The sequence below is a fragment of the Ailuropoda melanoleuca genome, chromosome 13, assembly GCF_002007445.2.
Source record: "Ailuropoda melanoleuca isolate Jingjing chromosome 13, ASM200744v2, whole genome shotgun sequence".
NCBI classification, from domain to species: domain Eukaryota; kingdom Metazoa; phylum Chordata; class Mammalia; order Carnivora; family Ursidae; genus Ailuropoda; species Ailuropoda melanoleuca.
The window spans coordinates 23675679-23702984 of record NC_048230.1 but is presented as its reverse complement, the minus strand read 5'-3'; the positions used below and the strand labels follow the sequence as shown (position 1 = coordinate 23702984).

At 35.8% G+C, this 27306-nt stretch overlaps 1 protein-coding gene across 4 annotated transcripts; it reads left to right on the top strand.

The window, feature by feature from the left end:
- The first annotated feature begins 1900 nt into the window (after window positions 1–1900).
- FBXO47 (F-box protein 47) lies at window positions 1901–25662 on the top strand. 4 transcript variants are annotated; one of them, XM_034641319.1, is made up of 11 exons: window positions 1901–2076; window positions 4501–4710; window positions 5219–5311; window positions 7964–8040; window positions 9842–9919; window positions 11882–11990; window positions 16055–16231; window positions 17776–17922; window positions 18586–18728; window positions 21852–22011; window positions 22679–25662. In XM_034641319.1, the coding sequence occupies exons 2-11, from the start codon at window positions 4527–4529 to the stop codon at window positions 22789–22791; spliced, it is 1281 nt and encodes a 426-aa protein (XP_034497210.1). In that variant the 5' UTR covers window positions 1901–2076; window positions 4501–4526; the 3' UTR covers window positions 22792–25662. The 4 variants fall into 4 exon arrangements, with proteins under 4 accessions (XP_034497210.1, XP_002916849.1, XP_034497211.1 ...); XM_002916803.4 differs by having other exon boundaries at window positions 5141–5311; XM_034641317.1 differs by lacking the exon at window positions 1901–2076 and adding an exon at window positions 2093–2434 and having other exon boundaries at window positions 5141–5311.
- Window positions 25663–27306: the final 1644 nt, after the last annotated feature.

Sequence of the window (27306 nt, the reverse complement as noted above, 5' to 3'; positions counted from 1 at the left end):
TTCTTCCAACCTCCAGATTTATAAATTCAACTACTTTCTTGATAGCTCTACTTGGACGTTTCCTAGACACATCAAATTTATCCTAGACACATCAAATTTACTATCTGCAAAATTAAACTCTTCACTTTCTGCTAGAAACACTCCTCCCCACTTGCATATCTCAGTAAATGCGATTAACATTCACCCACTCATTAAAATCAGAAGGCTGGGAATCATTCATATCTTCTTCCTTTCTCTCCCACCAATGTCTAATCTAGCAGCAAATTCTGTTACTTCTATGCCCAAAATATATCTCAAACCTATCTCTCCAGGGCCACTACTCTAGTCAAGCATCAACACCCTAACAGATCTCCCCTCTTCTATTTCTACCAGCCTCATTTATTTTCCACATAAAAGCCAGAGAAATCTTTCAATGATATAAATCAGTTTCTATCACTCTCTGCTTAAAACTCCTCCATGACTTTCCATGACACTCTGAATAAAATGTAAACTGCTCACCACTCAGAATCTTTGTATCCGTTAGGTACTCCTGGCCCACTGCGCAGGGGCTGAGATCTTCATGAACCATAGATCCTCGTGACTATAAAAAATGTTTGAGATGGGGAAAAAAAGAATATCTCCAAAAAACTACAAAGTCAAAATTAATCAATGTTTGTGACTACATAATATAACAATAGGTCAACTAATCCTAAATGTAAAGTTAATCATTATGTAGTCATTTATGTTTTTTATTTTAATGAAGGATGTGGGCTATAATGTGGAGTGGGTCCCCCAAAACAAGAGTATATGGCACCTACAAGGGTTCTAAAATGAGCCTCTTTTAAGGCCTTTATATAAGGTCCTGCATACCCCATCTGTACCTAACTCTCCATGGTCTCCATGATGCTACTCTCCTACTTATTCACTAAACTCAGCCAAGCAAGCCTTACAAATTCCTACAATGTACCAAAATCTTTCCTGCTGTTCCCTTTGCCCCAAGCCTTTTCCCTAACTGGTTCCTTCTCCTCCACTAGTTCTCAAATTAAGTGTAACCTCCTTAAAGGGACCTTCCCGATCAGTCCATTTAAAGTAGGCACCCCCCAATACCATCTTATTTTCTGTTGCCTTATGCCCTCCATAACACTGTTTATGCTATCTTTCCCATTAGACTAATAAGCTCCCATTAAGGCAGGAAAATATATGTGTCTTGTTGTCTGTTGTATCCTTAGGGCCTACTCCAGTAGCTGGCCCAGAGCAGGCTTTAATAAATAGCTACTGAATGAATGAATAAATGAATGAGAACTTCATCTTCAAGGGAAAAGGGCCAAGCTAGTTAAGCTCTCTCTTGGACTCCATCTTGGGAGGCTGGAGGCACAAATCCTCGTCTGATTCTAGGCACCCAGATAGGTTTAAAAAGGAATGTTCGGAGGTTTCCTCCATCAAGTTTTGATGAAAGCTCTTGTAACTTACCCTACTGGGGTGGGGGCAGGGGGAACAAAAATTGGGCTGAAAACTCGGTTGAAGAGAAAGGAAGTGGTTTGCAGCAGATGCCTGGCGCGCCAGGTTGGGGCTCTTCCTTTGCACCTCCCCTCCCCCAGACTCTAACGGCTCCACCCCTTCCTGTCTTCAGCTTGGAGCAAAGGGTCGAAGCTTTAGCCTCGGCTTGGGCTCCGAGGACCTCACTGTCGTTAATTATTCATGGTGTAGGAGGGCACTATGGGTGCCGAGGCTCTTACTATTCATGAGAAGGCGGGGTCTCCTTCCGGAGGGGGTTCCTGAAAGGGTTCTAAAATATTCATGAGGGAGGAGGGCACTATGGGAGCCGGGGGGCGGTGTCTTGCTATTCATGAGGGGGCGGGGCTTCCTTCCCGCTGGGGCTCCTGGGAGGATTCTAAAATATTCTTGAAGCCACGGGGGCGCCTGGGAGGCGGGAACGCCGCTTGGCAGCCGACCGGAGCTGGACCCGGCCTCTACCCGGCGGGAAAACCTTGAGGAGATATTTTCTTTTTTACATTAAGAAATTTGAGGATGGTGGGGCAGAACAACTAAATCCCATTTGCCTGTGATTTCTTAATCGGAAAACTGTCAAAATCTGTGGTAAAAAGACATTTTTTTCCCCAGTACTTTCTTGAGATAGTTTTATCTTTTTATGGACTGAAGGGGGTAAAAAATGCATCACCATGTGGTTTGATTCTTATATCGGCCAGTTTCTGCTTTATGGCCTCCCAAATTTACCTCTCTTGGAGGTGTTTGGCGCCAATACCCGAGCAGATGTGGTGGGTCTCTTCTAAGGATTTTCTTAGGTTAAAACAAAATAGAAATCGCGGTAAATTGCTGTTGGACGGTTTTCTCTGAAAGGGGGGGGAAAGTTCAGCCGAGAAGGCCCTCAAAGCCTTTCACCGTCAACGAGTGGGGTGGAACGGAGACATGGAAACATTTTATTACTATTATTTTGGTCAGTGATTCTCATTCTCTTGGGGGGGGGGGCGGGAGAAACCCGGGAATAGCTGGGGATTACACCGTCAGGATTTTCAGAAAAGCCGGCATTCCCCACCAAAGCCTCCAGGTCTGAGTGAGGAAAATAAGAAATTTTGAGAGGAGACCTCAGTGTTCAAAGAATGGGTCCGTTGCGTTTTAATCCTCAGAGGTTTAAATATACACACTCAGTGGTTGACAGGCTGAAGTCCCCTGGGTCCCAGGTGTCAGTGAGTCTCTGAAGAGCCCATAGGCCCCACCCGAGTCTCACGTCACACGTTCCTCAGAGACAGGACAAATCCTACGCCAGATTTATCGTTTTATTACAATGAAAATGCTTTAAAGTGCCTACCGTGAAAAGTTAAAAACAACCTCATGGATTAAATAAATCATTCTTCCATTTGGTGGATTTAAATGCAGCCTTTAAAATACATATACTTGTAGAAGTATCCATTGGCATGGAAAAAAACTAGTTTTAATTACCATTACAGTTGAAAAAAGCAGATTACAAAATAGTATGAACAGTGATCTTTTTTGTTAGAATATATATATTCTATATATAGTTATATATATTCTATATATAGTTATATGTGGTCAGAGAGAGAGAGAGAGTTCTCTAATGATCTAAACCGAAGTGTTTATAAGTGAATTTAATGGTTTTTTGTTTGTTTTGCTGCATTTTGTAAACTTTTTGACAGTGCAATATGTTACTTGTGTAATTTTATTGATTATTTTAAAATAGCTTCTAATTTAAGTGCTGGTGGAATGCTAAAGCAAAGTGCTATGGTATGGTTTTAAAGGAGGTTCACAGTGTGTTTTTCACATTTAGGAACTAAATTTCTTGGCCATGTTTTTGAATGTATAACTGATTTTAAGTTGATATGTAACCTTTTAGATGAATAAGCACCAATGTGATTTTAGCAAGTTTGTGACAAAAGGAGAAAATGCATTTGTGTCAGATGTGTTTGTAACTCTTTGATGAAATGTCTTAGTTGTAACTTCAGAAACAGGGAGCCTTAGATTGGAGTTGTAGTTATGTACGTGTACATGTATATACACAAAAGACAATGTTTTCTGAATTGGAGCCATAGTGACACAAAGTCACTACCTATTATGAATATTTTTTTTAAGAATTATTTTTTGGTGTAAGTAAATTATCAGTGATTTTAATAAGTTCTGTCTAAGGAATGTTCATTTCGAAATCAAGTTGTATAGCCCCTTCTTAAGACTTAGAAGTAACCAAAAGTGGAATTAGGAAGAAAATCATTGTTCATTTATTTATTCTAGTCTTATTAATTTTACAAGACTTTAATTTCAGTGTTTATTTGTGTTATACAGCCCATAACTGGTAATAGTAATGTAATCTTCTTAATCTGTTAGAACTAGTAAATTTTAAATGCTCTAAACTTAGAATTTCTATTTATCTCTTTATTTTTACTGTTTCCAGCAAAGAAAATGTCAGTACTCAGTTTTAAAGAAATAGAAAAACTTTACTACAAAATTTTAAAGCTACATTGATATTTTGATTTTTTTTCAGAATGTAAAGGTTGTAAAAGCATCATACTAATTGACAGATATTGAATGTTTTCAATTTGTTGTATTGTTTTTTTGTGTCAAATCTTTTACTTTTTAAAGATTTTGCCTATTTTCTTAGACTATATCTCATCCAAATACATGTCTCTTATTCTACTAAAATTATTTATCTAGAATATTTGGCTAAGAGGGAAAAGACTTTTAAACATTTTGTATCATGTGAAATGAATAAATACACTCTTATTGGTGGGAACTCCATAAATTGGACATTATATTAAAAGTTTTGTAAATAGAGGGGCGCCTGGTTGACTGAGTCACTAGAGCATGTGACTCTTGATCTTGGGGTCGTAAGTTTGAGCCCCATGATGAGGGGTAGAGATCACTTAAAAAAAAGTTTTGTAAATAGATAGACAGCTATTGCCCATCAAAGTATCAACTTACCTATTTTAAAAAACAGCTCTCTGTTGCTATAATTTCCTTTCTTTGTCTTTTGTATTTTAATTTTCTAACCAGGATAAATTCATGAGATAAGAAAAAGGATGGCATCTAGAGTAAATACCAGTTTCACTCTGATTCCCAACCAGAAATATAGACGTAGTAATCGTCGATCCAGCAGCTATTTTTCCAACACCCTTGGCTCAGATTCTCAGCCCTTATCAACGCTTGGAAATTTTAAAGCCTTGCCATTGGAAATATTCCAAATAATCTTAAGATATTTGTCAGGTGAGGCCTGGAAACTGTGAGTAGGCTATATAGACACTCGATTTTTTTTTTCCCCCACGAGAACTAGTTTGTTATCTTAGGCCCTGCTAGAATGTTAATGGTATTTACATTATGTTTATTTTCTAAAGTTTTGTCATTGTTAGGTAAGGGGTACAATGAAGAAAGTATGACATTCAAACTATTTAAAGCATGTCTCTAATTATAACAACATGATAACTTGACTGTTACATCCCTAAGTATTTCCAATTCATTGAGCAGGAGATTTAAAACAATTTTAAGATTTTCCCCCTTTTCCCCACTTTTGAATATATTTTATTATTTAGTCTTATCAAAAATGAACTAACTTATAAGCTAATAGATTGTACTAATAATGATGTTCTTGTAATTAGGCTATTTATATATATACATGTATATATATTTCTTTTGGTAGTGAAGGATATCAGCATGCTAAGCATGGTGTCCAAAACAGTCAGCCAGCACATTATTAATTACATCTCAACCTCTTCAGGAAGCAAAAGACTTTTACTACAGGATTTTCATAACCTTGAGCTGCCTAGCAAGAGACAAGACTCTGCCATACTGGAACATTACAGATCTCTAGGTAATTTATGTAATGAGAATTGTAACAAGTAAAGAACTACACTTAATTAAGGGGATTTTATTAAACAATTCTGTAAGGCCTGTGGGATATTTCTTAAAATATGCCTATTTCTATGATGCTTTTATTCTTCAGTGTGAGGACTTTCCCATAATAGTCCCTTATACTTTTCTTTAAAGATGAGAGAATGCACTTTAAAGTATCAGTCCTTGTGATTTCATGTGCATACAATGTTACCTTTGCTTATTGTCTAGGTGATTTACCAGTGAAATTGATGTATTTTCTATGCTTTACTTCCTGTGGATCTAATGAGTTTTATGTCTAAACTTCTTTTCTCTATTAACCATAATCTAGTCCTGAAAATAGAAAAGAAATGTAAACATATTATTGTGGAAGATCACTTATTCTCTTATTAGAAACACAATGTGTTTTTTTTAAGTACTCCACACATTTCCTAATAAATCATTATGCTATAATAAATTAACCTTATTAAAGGAAATTCCATATAATCTCTTCCCTTGGTTTATAATCATCTGTCTTTCACCCTATTCATTGATGTGCTGAAATAAAATTCTTATTCTGTGTGGAAATAAAATTCTAATTTTGACTTGACTAGTGATACCAGTTGGATTATGAAACTACCTTATAATTAACCAAAGGATGGCAATAAAACCAAAAATTAAGGTGTTTTCAATTTTTAAATAAAGACATAATAGTTAAGATAAATGATTATTATCTTTTAGTAGCCCAAGGATGCCTAGCTTTAAGATAATAAAATAAGACTATATACATGTGTAAATACATAAAAGTATATTTGATAAGTATATTTAATAAGATTAAATGAAAGGTATATAATCTGATTACAGTGTTATTAGTTTCAGTATTTGTGATTAGACTTAGTAAAGCCTGTAACAGAATATAGCAATGACTTTTTGCTATGTCATTGTAAATATCTTTTTTCAAACATCCTTAGTTGCAGAATAAGTGGTACAGTAAAAGAGCTTATTTTTTGGTTTTGATCTGAAAGAATTTTTTTTTCTCCCTGACCAAGACTCAGTTGCTTAAAGAGGCAAAAAAGCATTAAGATAATTATATGGATAATTCAGTGAAAAATACAAATATGTATTGATCTTAATAGCCAGTTTTTAAAAACAGTTTTATTCATGTAATGATTTCAGCCTTCCATTTAGTTTTGGTGCAGACGCCTGACTTATGACTGATTCTTTAGGTAAATGTTTGATGTACTTACCATCTTCCCATGTTGCCATTCCTATCTGATCTGTTCTTGTTTTCAGACATTAAAATAACATTTTCAGAATTCTGTGCTCTGAAGATTATAAATTTTAATTTGCTTCTTCATACAAGACAGAGCAGATGGCCAGTGTGAAAAGAACATTACATCTGACTCTATTTTAGTGGGAAGAAATTTTAAAAGTTGGTCTCTAAAGGGTATAGCAGAGCACCTGTGTTAAAAAAATAAATAAGTCAGCCAGTATTGGTTTTTATGGTAAATTGCAATCCTTAAAAATAGGAGTTTTACATTAGAAAAAGCAACCAGCATGCAATTATAGCTTACACTTCCCCAGCTATGATCTGCCATGGGACTGGATGCCAAAACATGAAAGGAAAGGAACTCAGCTTAAAAACCAAACACTGAAAATGTCTTTTTATGTACAAAAATAAGGAGGGTTTATATTTCAAACTCAGTTCTGGTCATGTGTTGTCCAAACATAGCAACTTCTAAAAATAAATTGGATTCCCATAGATTCTACAGAATTATATAAAGCAGCTCTCATATATGTTTAAATGCAGAGAAGATAAAAATGGAGAAATTCATGATATTCAGGTATTTATTTTCCTACCGTATATCTTATTTTTAGTATAAGGACAACATTGTCCTTATAGGAATGTTAATAATGTATTGCCATTTTAGGAAAACAGAACACATAAAGTTAGAGGGAATAAATCATACACTTCTGTCACTGTAGTTCAAGTTACATATCTCACTGGGAAACTGAAGGCTTTTTTTTCTTTTTTAAAATATCTGAACACAAAATTCTATACATTCTTAACATGTATGCCCCATAAAAGGATATCTTTGAAGGGAGAAATGGATATTTCATCCAAACTGGATACTTTCCGTGAGCGAAAATAACTTCTAACCTCTGAAATTTTAAGTACTTATGATTTTAAAAAATTTTTATATGGAGAAAGGAATACAAAATCTCTTTTCTCATTCTTTCCATGTTTGACATTAATAACTCTTAAAGCATTTTCCTTTGTGAACATGAGGTTAATTTCAAGAAATATTGGAATCTGTTTTCTATAGAATAAAGATACAATTGTGTTAGTGTATCTTTGTGTCTGTTGTATCTTTTTTAATCTTAATACTTTCTATATCTGTCTTATAATACCAATTTCATCATCCTTGTAAGATTTTATACCACTTAGTGGACATCACAGTTACTTGGTAAGCACCATATATTGTGTTTGGTACCCTTACTCCCAGACTTCCTCTTCAGAACTGTATCAGCTCACAGTCCACTGTGATTTACCATACTTGACTTTCAAGGAAATGTTATGCTGTGCTTTATAGGTACTCTTACATTAATTGTATTGTCGTCATTTTTTTCGTGCGTCTCTTTATGTTCTCAGGCTTGCTATTTAAAAGATGTACGTTGCTGCTACCCACAAGGGAAAGACTGAAGTACATTCACAAGATACTGGCAGAAGTAAGATAACACTTCTCAATTGGTTCACAATCTTGATTTCTAGTAAAGATATTTGTTATTAGTGTCTTATATTTATTTTAGATCCATCTTCAATTAGTAGAATTTCATGAATTAGTACTAATAATTGATTGCTGATAATCTAATACTATACCAAGTACCCAGAGATTATAAAATACCAAAATGTAGTAGTCTTTTACTTATCATAAAACAATTTTTATGTATAACTAAGAATATCATTCAAGTTTATTAGATTTATCAGAGTATAAAAGTATTTTTATCCTACATGAGAATCTTGAGACTGTTTTAAAGTGGTGATTTCGATATTTTATTAAAGTGAAATAATTTCTGAATTTTAATCTTACTGTTTATAAATGTATGAAAATATAGGAAAGTATTTTTAATATTAAAATAACAAAACTTTTGGGGGTGCCTGGGTGGCTCAGTTGGTTAAGCGTCCGACTCTTGGTTTCACCTCAGGTCGTGATCTCAGGGTCATGGGATTGAGCCCTGTATCAGGCTCAGCACTTAACAGGGAGTCTGCTTGAGATTCTCTCTCCCTCTCCTTCTGCCCCTAGGTCCCCATGCACACATAACTCTCTCTAAAATAAATAAGTAAATCTTTTAAAAAGTTTTTAAAATAGGGGCGCCTGGGTGGCACAGCGGTTAAGCGTCTGCCTTCGGCTCAGGGCGTAATCCCGGCGTTATGGGATCGAGCCCCACATCAGGCCTCTGCTATGAGCCTGCCTCTTCCTCTCCCACTCCCCCCTGCTTGTGTTCCCTCTCTCGCTGGCTGTCTCTATCTCTGCCGAATAAATAAATAAAATCTTTAAAAAAAAAAAGTTTTTAAAATAAAATAACAAAACTTTTATGATAATTTATGACCTAAATGTGTATCCATGTATTTCAGCATAATTTCTGTATAAGATTGGAGTTTCACTATATATAAACTCAAACATACATCCAGCACTGATGGTTCATTTCTGCACTCAGTGGTATGCAAACTGTTTCTGATGCATTAGCTTTTTTTCACGTCATTATTTGCACTGAGTTCAGGTCTATGTTATTACAGCAGCTTCTCAGATGATCTTTCTGCCATCTATTTCTTTACTTCCCAAGACATTCTGTATGCTGAATCAAGGTTATTCCTCAAGAATCCCTTCCATTGAGTTAATTTTCTCACTTAAAAATCTTTCAATGGCTACTCAGTTTCAGCAAGATAAGATCCAAAGTCCATAGCTGGTATTTTTTTTTTAGGGCTCTTCCTGACAATGCAACCTTACTCCCTACTACATTGAGCCCAGTTAAGCATGTCATATCTTTCTTCCCACATAAAGTTTTTTATTCCTAGCACTATACAATTTTGTCCTTATTGTTTCCCTCACCTATCTTTCCTATCTTCTCCATTCCTTATATTTGAATCCTACTTTAAGACAATGCTTCTTTCACATGCTTCAGAAGCTGTTTTGTTCATTCCCAAATTTATCTTGTTTTTGCTTTCACAGTGTCTGATATAATGTATATTTAGTCATTTTAACATTTATGTATATTCTAACCTGAATTATCAAAATAATTTCACGTGCATGTACTTTATTCTTCTAAATAAATTATGAACTTCTTGAAGACAGAGATTCTGTTTTATACTTCTTTGTGATCTCACCTATGTAACACAATGCTAATTAGTTATTTAGCATTTATTTTCAATTAATACTGAAAAATTCCTGCATATATCCATTAAATTTGAATGTCCAATCATTGTACAGTTCCATTGAAAAAGAGGAATTAATAGTTGTTCTCTTTACAGGTTTCCTGTTTTAAATTCAATGGCTGTGCAGCTCCTATCCAGTGTGTAGGATTACCATGTTATGGCATGTTTTTACAGGTACGTTTTTTTTTTTAATGAAAGAGGAAAAGGCATGTTTTTTGAAGTGTTAACAAGTAGAGCATGTAGTCTACCTTTCCATAAGTTAATAAAAATAATAGTAATCTAAAAGAGAACAAAATAAAATTACAAAGATTTGAGGAAGTGTTAATCTAATAGTGTGTTTGCCACCTCAGATTTTTTTCTTGAGTTTCTCAACAGGAAGAACATTTAACATTTATTTGCTCTATACCAATATTCTTGAAATATCCAGCCAATTGTAAAGACTAGAAATCTTGTGGGGTGCGGTGTGTGCATGTGTATGTGTGTGTGTGTGTAGTGAATTTTTAGTTTTGGCCTAGTTATTTAAAATGTGATTTTAGAAGTGAAGAAAAATCGTAACTTTGGGAGATGATAGATGTGTTAACTAACTTTATTGTGGTAAGTGTTTTGCAATATATACATATAGAAAATCACTACATTGTACACCTTTAAGTTACACAATATTACATGTCAATTATATCTCAATTACACTGATAAAGAAATCAACTACATGATTTTTTAAAGTTTTTGACTAATCTTTTATTATAAACAAAGAAGATAATACTATTGTTTAATGTTATTCAATATTAATGATACATATTAATCTATTACATTGTTCTAAGCAGTTTAAATGTACAGTTTACCCTTGAAGAACATGGGTTTGAACTGTCCAGGTCCACTTATACATAGATTTTTTCAATAAATACAGTACAGTACTGTAAATGTATTACCTCATCCTTATGATTTTCTTTTTTTATGATTTTATTAAAGCATTTTCTTTTCTCTCACTTTATTGTAAGCGTACAGTAGACAATACATATAACATACAAAATATATGTCAATTGACTATGTTATTGAAAGGCTTGCAGTCAACAGTAGGGTATTAATAGTTAAGTTTTGGGTAAGCCAAAAGCTATATGCAGATTTTTGACTGTGGGGGGGTGTGGGGGGGTGTCAGCGCCCCAACCCCTATCTTGTTCAAGGATCAACTGTAATAACTTATTTAAAACTTAACCTTACAAAGTTTACAACAATATTGCTCTATATGCCAGCCTGCCAGCCACCATCTGCATGCCCAGATTCCAGTAGCCTAGGCCCTCCTACCATCCCTCTTCTAAGACAGATTTTTGATTTTGGGGGAGGAAGGACAGGTAATAGAAACACATACATTTATATAAAATTCAAAAGGTACAAACAAGTTAAAAGTAAGTCTTCCATCAAGGCACCACCAAGTTGCCGTTAATAGAAGTAACCATTAACAATTTCTTCTATGTCCTTCCACAGAGAATGAGATTAATTCTTAAACTACTAAAATCCAGTTCAACTGTTTTAAGAAAAATTTATATGATTAATCAACCTTTTCAAAATCTAACTTTAGTGGCATACCATTTGAATTTCCTTTTCATATATGTTTAACTGTACATTCTGGTTGGCTCAAAGATAATTATTAAACTTTGTCCTAACAAAAATTTTTTCTCATTCACATCAGAATGTCATTAATAAATACTCATAATTGTCACATTAAAATGAGATCATTATCATTTGTAAGCAATATCATAAATGATAACTAGAGGAAGTCAAAGGGATTCTGTTGAAAACTAAACCACAGTATGGTGGTGAGTCAGATATCAAATGTTGTGTTCTAGGATTTTGGCCTTTGTTGCTTTACCCATACAGTCAGAGCTCAGGATTCAGTACCATTCGAGAGTTCTCTGAAAGGATACTCCTCCCTTTACAACCAGAAAAGAAACTGGATTTTGGAGCATTTTAGGATTTGTTTATGTAAATTCTCTTATTAATTTGAACATTCCATAATGGATAAAAATTGCACATTACCTCAATCATGTGCTACAGCAGTTATGCTCATAAGCTAGCAATGACTTACATTTTGATTTGATGGTCTGAATATCTGCAATGTTTCCTTTATTTTATTATTCTCAGACCTTAACAGCAGGTTGGGATGAACTCGAGTGCCATCGTGTATATAACTTCTTATGTGAGCTGACTAATCTCTCCCGCAAGATGCAGACTATTGTCTGCAGCAAACCAGGTAAAAAATCTATAATTCACAGATAATATTATACAGATATTAAAGTAGAAAAAAAAAGCAGAACTCAAAAGTATATTTAAAAGAAAATCATGACATCCATATGTAGTAAAAGGACAAAGAAATGTAAAGGGATGATAAATACTGAATTAGAGTGTGAGGCAAATATGGCATATGATTAGAGAAAGAAGTATTCAGAAGGCTCAACTATATTAATAATATTTTATTAATTAAGACTGGAAAGTGTTCATTATAGTGTTCTTTAAACCTTTATATATATATATGAAATATTTCATATTTTTAAAATCCTATAATCTAGCAGTTTCACCCTGAGATACTCCCACAGTGTGCGTAAGGAGACCTGTATAAGAATGAACATTACAGCGTGTAACCATGAAAAACCGCAAACCATCTAAATGCCCATCGTCAGGAGAATGGATAAATGAATTAAGTATCTATACAGTTAAAACCATTGTAGTTAAAGTAAATGAACTAAACCCACATGTGTTAATGTGGCTAAATCTCAAAATGTAAGTTGAGAAAAAAGTAACCAAAGGATATTTTCAATATGATACAATTTATATACAGATTAGATACATGTAAAATAATTCTATGTATTCTTTATGATAACATACATATATTAAAAAATATAAAAACATAGTTGGGAGATGTGATAGTTAAGTTTATATGTCAACTTGGCTGGGCCACAGTACCCAGATATTTGGTCAAACATTATTCTAGATGTTTCTCTGAAGTTATTTCTTAGATGAGATTAACATTTAAATCAGTAGACTTTAAGTAAAGCAGATTACCCTCCATAATGTGGGTAGGTCTCATCAATCACTTGAAGGCCTTAAAAAAGGCTGACCTCCCAAGCAAGAACAAATTCTACCAGAAGACTGCCTTTAGACTTGAACTGAAACTTCTCTGGTCTCTAGTCTACCGGCATAACCTGCAGATTTTGGGTTGCCAGACCTTCACAATCCCGTGAGCTAATTCCTCAAAATAAATTCTCCTCCATGTATATATACATATCATGTTTATTCTGTTTTTCCGGAGAACCCTGACTAGTACAAAAGGGCCAAAACCCAAACTCAGGATGGTGATTACCTCTGAGGATGAAGGGGGAGAGGATGGGGAGTGATACACAAGAAGCTGTTAACCGTACCTATGTTTTATTTATTTTTTAAAAATCTGAAGCAGGGGTGTCTGGGTGGTTCGGTCGGTTAAGCGTCTGCCTTCGGCTCAGCTCATGATCCCAGGGTCCTGGGATAGAGTCCCACACCCGGCTCCTTGCTCAGCGGGCAGTCTGCTTCTCCCGCTGCCTGCTCTGCCTGCCGTTCCCCCTGCTTGGGGCTCTCTTTCTCTCTGACAAATAAATAAATAAAAATCTTAAAGATAGATAGATAGATAGATAGATAGATAGATAGATAGATAGATAGATAGATAGATAGACAGATAGATAGATAGATAGATAACTGAAGCAAACATAGCAAAAAGTAAAGCTTTGACAAAGCTAAGTGACCGGTACATAGTATTTGCTGTAGCATCCCTGCTTTTCTGACAGCTTGAGATATTTCATTTTGAAATAAGTTACAGATGAAAAAGGCAGATTAGAAACCCAAGGAAACAATAACAAAATTAATTTATCGTGTCCTTGCCTGGATCAAAAACTTTTATTGGCTCCCCGACATCATCAAAATAAAATCCGAACTGTTTATACCGGCCTTCACATTCTAATCCCAATCTACTTTTTTAAATTTACTCCCCACTATTCTCTGTATCTGTTTGTCTTTGTCACTTTCCTCACTGTCTCACACATCTCTTACACATTTCTACCTCATATCTTTTATTCATTCTTTCGCTCTCTCTCTCTTTTTTTTTTCTCCTAAAGTATCATCTCTCCTTACAGACTTCCTCTGTAAAGCCTTTCCTAATCCTGTGTTACTTGGCTTAATACATCAGGGTGTACTTACTTCATATGGCCTTAGATTGTTGGTGGACTTTCTATTTACTCTTGTCTTATCTACAAGTAAGTAGAACATAAATGGTATAAAAATGTAAAATGGTGCCACCACTATGGAAAACAATTTGACCATTTCTCCAAAAGCTAAACATAGAATTATCATATGGCCAAGCAATTCCACTCCTAGGATTTCCTAAGGGAACTGAGAGCTGGGACTTGGAAAGATACTTATATGGCAATGTTCACCACAGCGTTATTCGCAATAGCCAAAAAGTAGGAAGAACCCAAGTGTTCATCAACAGAGGAACGGATAAACAAAATGTGGTCTCTTCACACAATGGAATATTTTTCAGCCATAAAAAGGAATGAAGTTTTGATGCATGCTAAAATGGATGAACTTGGAAAACATGCTAAGTGAAATAAGTCAGACACAAAAGGACAAATATTGTGATTCCACTTAACTGAGGTACCTCAAACAGGCAAATTCATAAAAACAGAAAGCAGAGTTGAGGATATCAGGAACTGGGGGCAAAAGGAAATGGGGAGTTATTGCTTAATGGTTATACAGTTTCTGTTTGAAGTGATAAAGAGTTTTGGAAATAAATAGTTGTGATGGTTGAACAGCATTGTGAATGTAAGTGATGCCACTGTACTGTACACTTTAAAAATGGTTAAGATGGCAAACTTTGTGTTATACATATATATATATATGTATGTATAAAATATAAATAAATATATTTTTACCACAAGTTTTAAAAATTAATACTATAGGGGCGCCTGGGTGGCACAACGGTTAAGCGTCTGCCTTCAGCTCAGGGCGTGATCCCGGCATTACAGGATCGAGCCCCACATCAGGCTCCTCTGCTGTGAGCCTGCTTCTTCCTCTCCCACTCCCCCTGCTTGTGTTCCCTCTCTTGCTGGCTGTCTCTATCTCTGTCGAATAAATAAATAAAATCTTTATTAAAAAAATATAAATAAATAAATAAAAATTAATACTATAATAGATTTTTTAAAGTTTATTTATTTGAGTAATCTCACACCTAACATGGGGCATGAACCCACAACTTCAACTTTAAGAGTGGCATCCTCTTCCAAAGGAGCCAGCCAGACACCCCAATAATATTATAGATTGTAAACTATTGAATTATACACTTTAAATGAGTGAATTATTTGGTATGTGAATTATATATATTTCAATAAGTCTGTTTAAACAAACAAACCCAAGATACCACTTCATACCCACTAGGACAACTAGAATAAAAAAGTCAGGTAACAAGCATTGGTGAGAATATGGAGAAATTGGAACCTTTGTACATTGCTGGTCAGGATGTAAGATGGTGTAGCCGCTTTGGAAAGCAGTCTGGCAGTTCCTCAAATGACTAAACTTAGAGTTACTATATGACCCAGAAATTCCACTCCTAGGTATATCTGCAAGAGAAATGAAAACATATGTCCACACAGAAACTGGCGCACAAATGTTAATAGCAGCATTATTTATGATAGTCAAAAGGTGTATACAACCCAAATGTCCCTCAGCGGGTGAACGGATAAACAAAATGAGGTTTATCTATGCAATGGAATATTATTTGGCCATGAAAATGAAGAAAGTACTGGTAGATGCCATAACATGGATGAAACTTGAAATAGTGCTAAGTCAAAAAAGCCAGTCACAAAAGACCACATGCTATATGATTTCATTCGTATGAAGTCCAGAAAAAGGAAATCTTTAGAGACAGAGGGTAGATTCTTGGTTGCTTAAGTCTAGGGGTGGTAAAGAATGGAGGGATGGGGAGTGATAGCTAAAAGAACAGGATTTCTTTTTGAGGTGATGAAAATGTTCTCAAATTGACTTGGTGCTGGCTGTACCTATCTGTGGATATACTCAAACCACAGAAATGTATGATATGTAAAGTACATCTCAATAAAATTATTTAAAGAATAGTCCCTTGATAATCTAAAATTTTTACAGAGAAAAATGAAATAAAACTTTCGGTACAAAGTATATTACGGATGTCTATCACTGACCAAATCCTCTGTGTGCACATCCAATATGCGCATCAGCCTTTCTAGGAAGATGCTTTACAATTCTTTTGTCTTTTAGGAAGTGCCCGAAAACTGGAGTTAAGGATCAGACTGTTCTGTAGGAATGTCCTGCTTGATCACTGGACACATCGAAGTGATTCTGCTTTTTGGTTGACACGTATATTAAAACCATGGCCAATGGTGAATCAGGCAAGATTATTGTATATCATCTTCGGACCCATATCTCCTCAAGATGGTGAGCATCCATTTTTTAGGGATGTATGTTACAAAACGTTAATTACTGCTACTTTCGGAAGCATACCTTTCTTTTTGTACCTGCTCAGTTTCCTCATTCCTAATGACTAAACTGTGTTTCATGATTTCATAGAGGTACCCTACATTAGCTTATGCATAACTTAAGCTCCAAGACTGCAGGCCATTACCAAATATATTCCCATCATCTCTGGTATACCTAAAAATCACTACTTTTCATTTCTAAACATTACCTTACCTCAAGATTATGTTTGCTGCTGGAAGGGAATAGTGTCTGTAAACCATAGTAGTAGTTGAAATTGATGTTTTACTTAATTTTGGGTGCATAATATGATGATTTGCATTTTTTTGCCTTTCTAATTAAGTTTTGCTTAGGTTAATGTTAAAATTAGCATGCAGTTCTTTGGTTCACATTGCCTATGTCAGGAGGTAACCAGTTTAAAGTAGCAGCAGGAAGCCGATCTGGGATTAAATTTTGTTGTGTGTAATTTACAAAGAGAATTGGTCATAGGTAAAGATTCAAAAATTGACTGGATTACTGTGTTTTGATATATTTAATGTTTGGAAGATACTCAAATATAGCGTGCTCTCTTTTTGGAAGGATATCAGTAGATTTCATATGATTTTAGTAAGATTACATTAATTGTTTATTATAATTTTTTTAAAGATTTTATTTATTTATTTGAGAAACAGAGAGACAGCTAGCGAAAGAGGGAACACAAGCAGGGGGAGTGGGAGAGGAAGAAGCAGGCTCCCAGAGGAAGAGCCCGACGTGGGGCTCGATCCCAGAACCCTGGGATCACGCCCCGAGCTGAAGGCAGACACTTAATGACTGAGCTACCCAGGTGCCCCTTATTATAATTTTTTAAAAGATTTTGTTTATTTATTTGACAGAGAGAAAGCACAAGCAGGGGGAGAGGGAGAGGGAGAAGGAGGCTCCCCACTGAGCAGAGAGTCTGATCATGACCTGACCCAAACGAAGGCAGCCACTTAACAGACTGAGCCACCCAGGCACCCCTATTATAATTTTTGTTACAGGGGTAGTATTATCTTTGAACTAGAAGCACTATTCTGCTTGGCGAAACTACTTTTTCTTTATCTCACATAGCAATTGTTGCTAAACTTCATCACATCAGTCAGAGACATTCATACTTATACTGTTATCAAAATTGACTTTTCATTATGAAAGTAGCATATATAAGCAATGGGATTCTTTTTTTTTTTTTTTAAGATTTTATTTATTTATTTGACAGAGATAGAGACAGCCAGCGAGAGAGGGAACAGAAGCAGGGGGAGTGGGAGAGGAAGAAGCAGGCTCATAGCGGAGGAGCCTGATGTGGGGCTCGATCCCATAACGCCGGGATCACGCCCTGAGCCGAAGGCAGACGCTTAACCGCTGTGCCACCCAGGCGCCCCCAGCAATGGGATTCTATAATGCAATCCAATTTCCTTTTTAAACAATCCATGAAGTCTTTATCACAAAGCCAACTATTCTGTCATAGCCTAGTTTCTGTTTCAATTATCCAGGACAGGTGGTTTGGCAGAAAATGATAGAAGGACCTACAGATGAATCCAGTCTGAGAGGTTTGGCTGATGCTATTAAATTACTGTATGACACAGGCACCAAAGAGTGGACAGCAGATGGTGTTATCAGTCTTGTAGATGAACTATCAGGTAAAAATACGTATTTGCCACACAGAGTAGTAGAAATGTATTCTTAGAATACAGTTATAAAATTGTTGTAAGGATATTCTACAGGTGACAAATGAATTGCCTATTCTAAATCACTAAATGTTCTAAAATATTTAAAGAGTTTGGCATTATGTTTGAAGAGAATGCATATAATCACCTTCCTTTCCTCCAGTTGCCGATAAATATATATTTATTATTATTATTATTTGAAAGTTTCATAATGTAATTAGCTCAGTTACTCCCATTGCAAATTCTCACAGCCCCTAGGTTGCATAAGAAGAAGGCCCTCTCCTGTTGGCACGGAAGGAAAACAGTTTTTTCTGTTCCTGAGGAATTCTTTAGATGCTAAAGTTTATAGGATTTCTTTCCTTACACAGAATTAGACCATCTTGCCTTTTGATCTATGTGTGGGAGAAATGCTTTGACTGTATTGCTAGGACATTTGTAAAAGCCACTATAACTTGGCAATAATCTCTGTCTCTGGTTGAATGCAGTAATTGCAAAACTAAAGCACTTTTTCTGTGCTTTTCCCTTGGCTCTAGTTGTATTTCCAATAAGGTAATATAATGTTGCGTGTATTTAATGATGTTTACTAGAGCTACTATGTAATTTCTCACTAAATAACTGTTCTTCCTCTAATAAAAGTGGTTCCCCGTGAGTGGCTTCTAGAGAATGTTGCACGTCTCCTAATCCTAAGTGGGAGCAACATCTGTTTCACTTTCATGGCTAGTAAAGCTGTGAATGGACGGGCCATTGAATTGGCAAAGCTGATAGTCTTTTTGGCTTTGGTAAGTAAAAAACAAGTTTTTCTCTAGCAAGTTGTTTAACATTATAGTTGACCTAGGGAGCTGCCCTGAAGGAACTGAAATATGTTCAAAACGTTTTGAAAGAAGTATTTAAACATTTTAGGTATACCTTAAAATTTTTAAATATATATAATATAATATCATATTTGGAATCATTCCCTATATTAACCTCTCCCCACTTAATGTCCATTTTTCATTATACAGCTCTGCCGAGTTATATCCTTTTTTAAAAATTCCATTTAAAAACAGTTTTTATCATTTGCTTCAAAATAATCTTTGGGCAGCAGGGAGAGGATGTGAAAGTAAATGGTAGTAGAGAGGAGACAAGATTGGTAATTGCTGAAACTAGGGAATGGATATTGGAGGCTCATTATTCTATTATCTCTACTTTTGTATACTTAAAATGTTTTTCAAAATAAAACATTAGGGGTGCCTTAGTGGCTGAGTCAGTTAAGAGGCTGCCTTCGGCTCAGGTCATGATCCTGGGGTCCTGGGATCGAGCCTTGCATTGGGCTCCCTGCTCAGCAGGGAGCCTGCTTCTCCCTCTCCCTCTGTCTCCCAGCTTGTGCTCTCACTCTCTCTCTGTCAAATAAATAAAATCTTTTAAAAAAAAATCATTAAAGGGGCCCCTGGGTGGCTCAGTCGGTTGTGTCCGACTCCTGATTTTGGCTCAGGTCAGGATCTCAGGGTCGTGAGACTGAGCCCGGCGTCAGGGTCTGCGCTGGATGTAGAGCCTGCTTAAGATTCTCTCTCTCCCTCTCCCTCTGCCCTGCCACTCCACTCTCTCTCTCTCAAAAAAAATAAATAATAAATAATAAATAAAACATTAAAATATATTTAATATTCATTCATTTAAAACAAATTGACTGTTTTACTATTGGCTATACACTGTGTGAGATTCCAAGACTATGGAAATTAGTAGAACAAATCTCCGACCAAAAGCTGCTTAAGGTCGTTTAAGATCTATCAAGGTATATATCAATAAATTCAGTGTGATAAGTACAAAAATATATGTACAAAAAGATACAAACAGAGGTAGCAGAGAGGAGCCAATATTGGCTGGATATAGCACAGACAGGGCTTCTCCAGCCCCAGTAGAAATAGGTTTTTAAAAATGAATAGGAGGAGTTTGCCAGGAGATGAGGGTGTGTGTGTGTGTGTGCGCAAATTATTCAAGCATGTACCTGCTTATGTTACATAGAAATCTCATTGATTTGGCTACCATCACAGATGCCACCCCAACCAGTGCCTCAAAAGCACTAGAACAGTCTTCCAGGTGACCGTTGTGAGGAATGGTTGATGTAATCCATTTCCTATGGAATGGAGACAAGACTCTACCAACTCAACTGCTTAAAACATGAATGAAACCTCTGTGTCTCTTCTTAAAATGTGAAACTGTGAAAAAGCTACTAAATTAACTATATTCTCAATGTAAATATTTATTTTAGTAATTAAGCAGATTGCCTCAGAGAGAGAGAGAGAGAGAGAGATGGAACCACATGGCTATATCCGCAGGACCGTAAGCAGCTCAGTATTGTTTCTGGAGTAGAAAGTGCCCAGGAGGAGGAGGTGAGGAAGGGAGATAGGAAGGGAGAGGCTGGGTAAGGAAGGGCTTTGTCAACCATTCTGTGGGGCTTGAGCGTATCTTCTAACAGGGAGCTGCTGAAAAGTTTTAGGAAGGTGAGAGACATGATCAGTTTTCAGTTTTTGGAAGGTTACTTTGGCAGCACTATGGCAAGTAGGATGAAGAGGAAGTCATCCTAGAAAGCCTCTGATAAACATCTCAATGCTGGATCATTAATTTTCTCTAAGTGGCCTCAGATTTGTCTTCTCTTTATCTTCATTTTCTACTAGTGTTCCTAAGCCATTTTATGTGTGGGGTAAATCATCTCCCGGAAGAGATTGAGAGGTCTTTGACATCCAGGGCTAGGTGACTTACTTCTTTCATAGTACCTGGAACAGTGCCTTACACATAATACATAGTCAACAAATCTTTCCTGTCAGTTTTACCTGATAACTAAATGTGACACTACCATATGCTTTCTTTTCTTTTCTTTTTTTTTTTTTTTAAAGATTTTATTTACTTATTTGACAGACAGCGAGAGAGGGAACACAACCAGGGGGAGTGGAAGGGGGAGAAGCAGGGTCCCACTGCACAGGGAGCCCAACACGGAGCTTGATCTCAGGACCCTGGGATCATGAACTGAGCCGAAGGCAGCCGCTTAACGACTGAGCCACCCAGGCGCCCCATATGGTTTATTTTCATGCTGTATATTATTTGGCTACGTGAATTAAGTTGGTCATTTAGAATGTTAGTAAAGAAACATTTTTTCCTTTTGGCCAGCTTTATTAACATGTAATCTTTAAATATTTTATCTTTTATTTTTTAAAGATTTTATTTATTTATTTGAGAGAGTGCGCAAGAGAGGAGAGAGAGCACGAGCGGGTGGGGGGTGGGAGGAGAGGGAGAGAGAGAGGGAGAAGCAGACTCCCTGCTGAGCAGAGACCCCAGACTCAGGGCTCGATCCCAGGGTCCTGGGATCATGACCCAGGCCAAAGGCAGATGCCCAACCGACTGAGCCACCTAGGCGTCCCTAAATATTTTATCTTTTAAATAATAGATAAATATTCCCCACAACTCTCAAGGTGGAGAATTGATAAGACCATAGTTCTCTTGCCTATTAAAATTGCCTGTTTGTCACCCTTATTGTATTACTGGAAAATAGAGGCCCTGTCTTTATGGCTTAACCATTGTATCTCCAGCTCTTAGCATCTGCTCAATAAATAATAACTGAATGAATGAGCAGAAGTCTTATTTATGATATGTTTAATAATCATTTGCAGTATTAGTTCTTATATTAATAATATGCTGTGATAATCTTGGACAAAGCTTTTATTTACATTACACTTTTTTTCCACTAAAATTGTACCTTTTGGAAGGAAAGGAGAATTAAATGTAAGAGCGTTTCTCACTAATAAACTCAAGATGATGTCATGTGTAATAAATTATGTAAAGTCATAAACCATCATTGTCAATACCATTTTCAAATTCTACAGTTTTCTTCACATGAAGCTTTACCGTTACTCTTTTTATATCTAAATCAGGTGTGTGAGAAAGAACTATACTGCATGGATTGGGCAGTTAAAATGATGCAAAAAGTCTGTAAAGTCTTTAGCAGTGCCATGGAAAGAAATAACTTCCTGCAGAATGTGGCAAATGCGTTTGCATGTGTTATAATGGAAATGCTTCAGTCAGTTATGTCCGGTGAGTGAGTGTGCGTGTAGACGGTGCACAGGTGTGACTAGCATGCGTTCTAGTCTCCACTTAAAACAGAGCTAATTCGCGTACACTTTTATTTCTAAACCAAGAATAGAAGAAGCAGACATTTTTTGTTTATTTTTCCACGAGATATATTTAGCTGTTGGTTTAGATACTTTTTAAATCTCATATGGATTTTCATGGAAAACCTAAAGTTGAAGAGTCTGCTCTGAAAGGAACTTATTTCAGTTTTGCACAGCAAAATGTTCACTTGCTCACTTACCAACTATCCTAATCATCGTAATAATGCCTATATCGTTTAGTTTCAACACATAGTATTGTATAGTTTTATTAGGTAGCCAACATGATAATCAGCCCTATTTTACAGATGAGAAAATTAAGGCTTAGAGAAATTACTTGACTTGCCCAAGGTCATAGAGTTAGAGGCAGTAAAGCATGGACCAGCATCCTTTTCTTCTGGCTTCTTATTCAGTGCTCTTATATAGTTCCCTGATTCGGCAGTTAATGTCTGACTTAGTAAAGATCACTAACTAGTCTTCTGTTACCTATTATTAGGGAAAATTGGAACATCTTATTCCAAATAAATCATATATTTAAAATTTTAACTGTCATTTTCTTTCCCCTACTGTCCATTCCTGTGTGTGGCATACAGGAGACCATGATGAAGACGACAGAAGCTTTTTGAATTTGTTCCATCTTGTGCACGCTCAGGCAAACTTCCATAAGGAGGTCTTGTATTTGACCATGAATACTCTTTCTACCTAAATACTCAGAAAGCCTTACATTTAGAGACTACCTCACTGAACAAACAATTGGAAGAGTGCGACTTTTCCAAACTCAAAGAATAGCTAGCATCCATGGGACTTTTTATCACCTCAGTACCCTAAGAATTCCACAGCTGCACAGAATTTTAGAAGCAACTGCTTGCACCATTATTAATATAAAAATTACTGGCATACCCAAGAGTGTATTGAGATTTCTCTGGAAAACAAGCTGTGCCTCTCCAGATTTTGGTAAACCTAACACCCAACTAAATAGAGCATTAGTGTCCAAGAATCAGGGGTCAACCTGTATATGTGGATGTTTGAAACAAGGGAAAATTCTGTTTTGTAGGTAGAGCCGACTCAAATTCACTAAATGGCTTGTATCTGTTCACTTTGCTTAGGCTGTGTAGACGTAACCTAGAATGCTTTATAAAGATCTGCAATATGATGCTTTAGAATGTGTGGATATAAATCACATTTTTTTACCACCTTTTTGGCATATGATTACAAAGAATGTTATATTTTGTTGATGTTTTACATGAACTAACATATCAAAAGCTAAAGGAAGTATGTGTATATACCTATTCATACATATATAAGTACGTCTGGATATCTATATACATACACACACACATACACATTTCCTCCTTTAAGACAAAAGTCTAGAAACAGAGGAAAGTATATGTTGTCTTAATACAATTAAGTCATCTTTTATTACTTCCTGGAGATTAGAGTAAAATGTCACAAATAAGGGAGAATATAAAATGAAAGAAAGTACCCATTCTGCTGCCAGAACAATCTTCACAAATAATTTGCACTTCTTCCTAAAGCTTTCATCCCTTTCTTAAAGAGTGGGGCTCCAAGGAACCTGGAAGCAGCGTGCATGGTGAGGGCAGCCCTGAGAGAGTGGGGTTTCCCTCCAGTAAATGGATTCCAAAAAGCTCCAGGACTATTCATTCTGACTAGCATTTACCCACCGCTTTTCCTATTAAAATAGAAATGAATAGTGTCTCACGGGGCTGAAATCATGCTGGGGCCCTCTTGGATCTCCCATTTTCTTTTCCTTGGGTTTGATCATTTTATTTCTGCTGAAGACATACCCACCCCCACTGGACTTCTCAGAGGCTGGCTTTCTTTTCCTAAGCTCTTGACTTCACTCACCTCTGCAGCTGAGGAAGGAAAGGAACACAAGAAAATATAGAAATCCCTCACAGAAGTGGGGTGTAAATTGTGGGAAATTCTCAAGTGTTTGGTAAGAGGGACTCAGAGGTTTAATAGGATTGAGGAAGAGTGCAAATTTTGGGAAAAAAATGTAAAGTGTGATAACAAGATTTTACTATATTTCAGTAACAAAAGCACTTACCTACATTTTTGAAATGTCAGAAATTAACTACCTTTCCCTGATGAATTGTCCAACTATAATTTCATTGGTTGCAGGAATTTTTTTCTCTAGAGTTTAGTATTTGTATTTTCATGCAGAAACAAAGTTCTTGCTTTTCTCCTGGTTTCATTTTCTTCCTCTCATTTTAAGAATTCACCCACAGTTAAATTATAAAGATTAAAAATTGGCAGATACCAGAATACAAAACAATACCTTGATTTTAGCCTTTTCTTCCCCCTCTCTCACTCTTTTTCCTGTACATGCTTTGGAGAGCCTAATCCATTTACTTATCAAAACACTGGTGATTCCAAGTTGACAGTATCCCCATTAGATTATATGGGAGCGGGAGAAAAGTAGAGGAAAAAGTAAAAATTTTAGTATAAACTGAATATTTTTAGTATTTAACTCAATAGATATTAAGTTTCATTCTCTTAGAGAAAGAAATTTGGCTTTGTGAAGTTTCCTTGAATTATCCAAGTCCCCACAGTGGTTTACAAAAGAAGCATGGTTTAACTTAACACATTTTTGACCCAGATTTTGAATCTCCTTATACACTTGAACTGACATGACTGCTACTATAAAATTTTTTAAACATATTGTTATATTATCCTAGATAATTGTGAGATTATTATCTTACCCTCCGCCAAAATTTGGAACATAAAAAAATCGAATTCATTCTTTGGGTGCAGTAGATAAATGATATCATCTTGCTACCAATAAAAAGTAAACTGACAAGTTCTTCATTCAGTTATCAATAGACAAAAATAACACTGAAACCAAACTTGCAATTTCCTCAGTTCAGCCGCTCGAGGTTTGTTTGGTTTTTTTTGCCAAATACATTTGTCATCAGGAATAAAGTGTGATTTCAAATGTTTAAGTGGGAGATTAACTTGCAAAAACACATATTGTTATTGCTGGTATCGATGTTTAAGTGACAGTATGGGCACTCATAGTACCACCAGAAAAGGAGTATTGGCAAAATGCATAGCCTAAAATTACTAGGAGATTGTCCACTTCTAACTGACTTTAGAACAGTCATAACATAACAACATGAGCTGCTAACAGGTCAAATAATTTATCCTATATCTTTTCCTAAATTAGAAGATTGACCTGGTGTAGCTCTTTTTTGCTTTTTGATAATGATTCCCTCGGTCTCCTTTGACTTTCATTTGAGGCTGATTTTTACTTCTACTAGGAAGCAAGCCCCATGACACATCATTATAGTTACCTTACCGCTGTTTCTAAACACACACACACACACCACACACACACAATACTAATAAACTAAGGACATTTCTTTGCTTAGAAACTAAAGTTTATATCTTGTGATGAATACTCTGTACCTTAAGAAACCATGGAACATCTATCCTTAACACTTTTTAAAATAATTCTTTCTCATGCCTTTTTTTTTTTTTAAAGATTTTATTTATTTATTTGACAGAGATAGAGACAGCCAGTGAGAGAGGGAACACAAGCGGGGAGTGGGAGAGGAAGAAGCAGGCTCATAGCGGAGGAGCCTGATGTGGGGCTCGATCCCACAACACTGGGATCAGGCCGAGCTGAAGGCAGACGCTTAACCGCTGTGTCACCCAGGCGCTCCTCTCATGCCTTTCTGATCCCTCAACTTCTTTATCAGATTCCCAATGCAGGCAGTAAATTACAATATTCAGGAAGTGGTTTAATCATTCCAGAAGTTGAAGTGGTTGCTTATCAGGCTGCTCTCCATGGTGTGAACAATAGACACATTATTTCACATTTTTCCCATCCTTTGATGTCTTAGTTCATGCTTCCAGTTCTTCCGATAAGAACAAAGATTTTATTGCCAGGCTAGTCATCAACCGTAAGTGGAGATTAGAGCAGGCATGAGGTGTGCGGGAAAAGATGCCACGGGAAGAACCATCTTATGGTAATTAAAAACAAACCTTTACCTCTTTGTGTGATTATTACTCGAGAGTTCATCTCTTTAAGTGAATAGTACTCGATTCTATGATTACAGATTTCTTTTCAACTCCACTAGCAGGTAGCAGTGAAACCTGTAAGAAATCAGGTTATGGACATATGCTCCTTGGTTTGTTGAAACATCACTCAGATAGGAAAGATGACCTGAAAGACAGCTGTATTGGATAGTCTTCTCTAGGTTAAAATAAAAAGTGCTGAAGTACCAAAAACACTATTTTTTTTCATCAAGAGAACAAATATAATTCCAGAAAATTCTTCAAATAACCAGAGACTTAAAAAAAAAAAATTTAGTTGAGCCCTCAAAAGGCTCTCTTATAGATGTGTACAAAACTGAAAAATATGCATTGTTATTTTTAAAGTATTGTATTTATGGTAAAATGTCCTTGATACCTAAATATTTGCTAAATTTTATTTAATTTGTTATTTATTCATATTAATAAAAGTTAAATTAGAAACATTCTAACTTGTATAGAGTTTGTTATTATGTAAGCCATAGAGCATAATTCCTTTATTTCTTATGGTGGAACTTATTTTTATTTAAGCTGTTAGTTATAGCTCTAACATGATCAAAACACAAAGCATCTTAATATAATATTGCCATTAACTACATATCTATATATATATTTATGCTTAGTATTACAGTATATAAGCTAATTACTTAGATAATTTCATTTACTAGCAACAGCTCATAAATTGAACAATAACCTATAAGTAGAACAGTGTTCTATACTATCCTGCTATTTAATTCAGAGACCGGATTCCCAAGCAATTAATGTTCCAAATACTACAATTATCATAGTTTAACATCAGTTTCAAAAAACAAAATATGTAATTAAGTATTGTGGATTACCTGCAATTTCCCATGACCACAAGATCTGTTTTTCTAAGAACAAAGAAGTTCTTAAATATGTCTAAATGTATCTGCCTTAGCATGTTTGAGTTCATAATGGAAGTTGTGTCAATGGCTTTTTCTGTTTCCTCTTTTATATATGACTTTGGTTTTTTATTTAAAGTAGATGGGAGCAAAACTAACTTAGAAGAGGTCATTCTAGGTTTAGCAAATATCTGGAGTGTGGTAAAAGCCAAAGCATGTAATTTACAAAGATAGTCTTCCATTCCACCTATGCTTAATCTTTTATTAAGGGAAATTCACTTTTTTTGAGTAATTTAAAATTA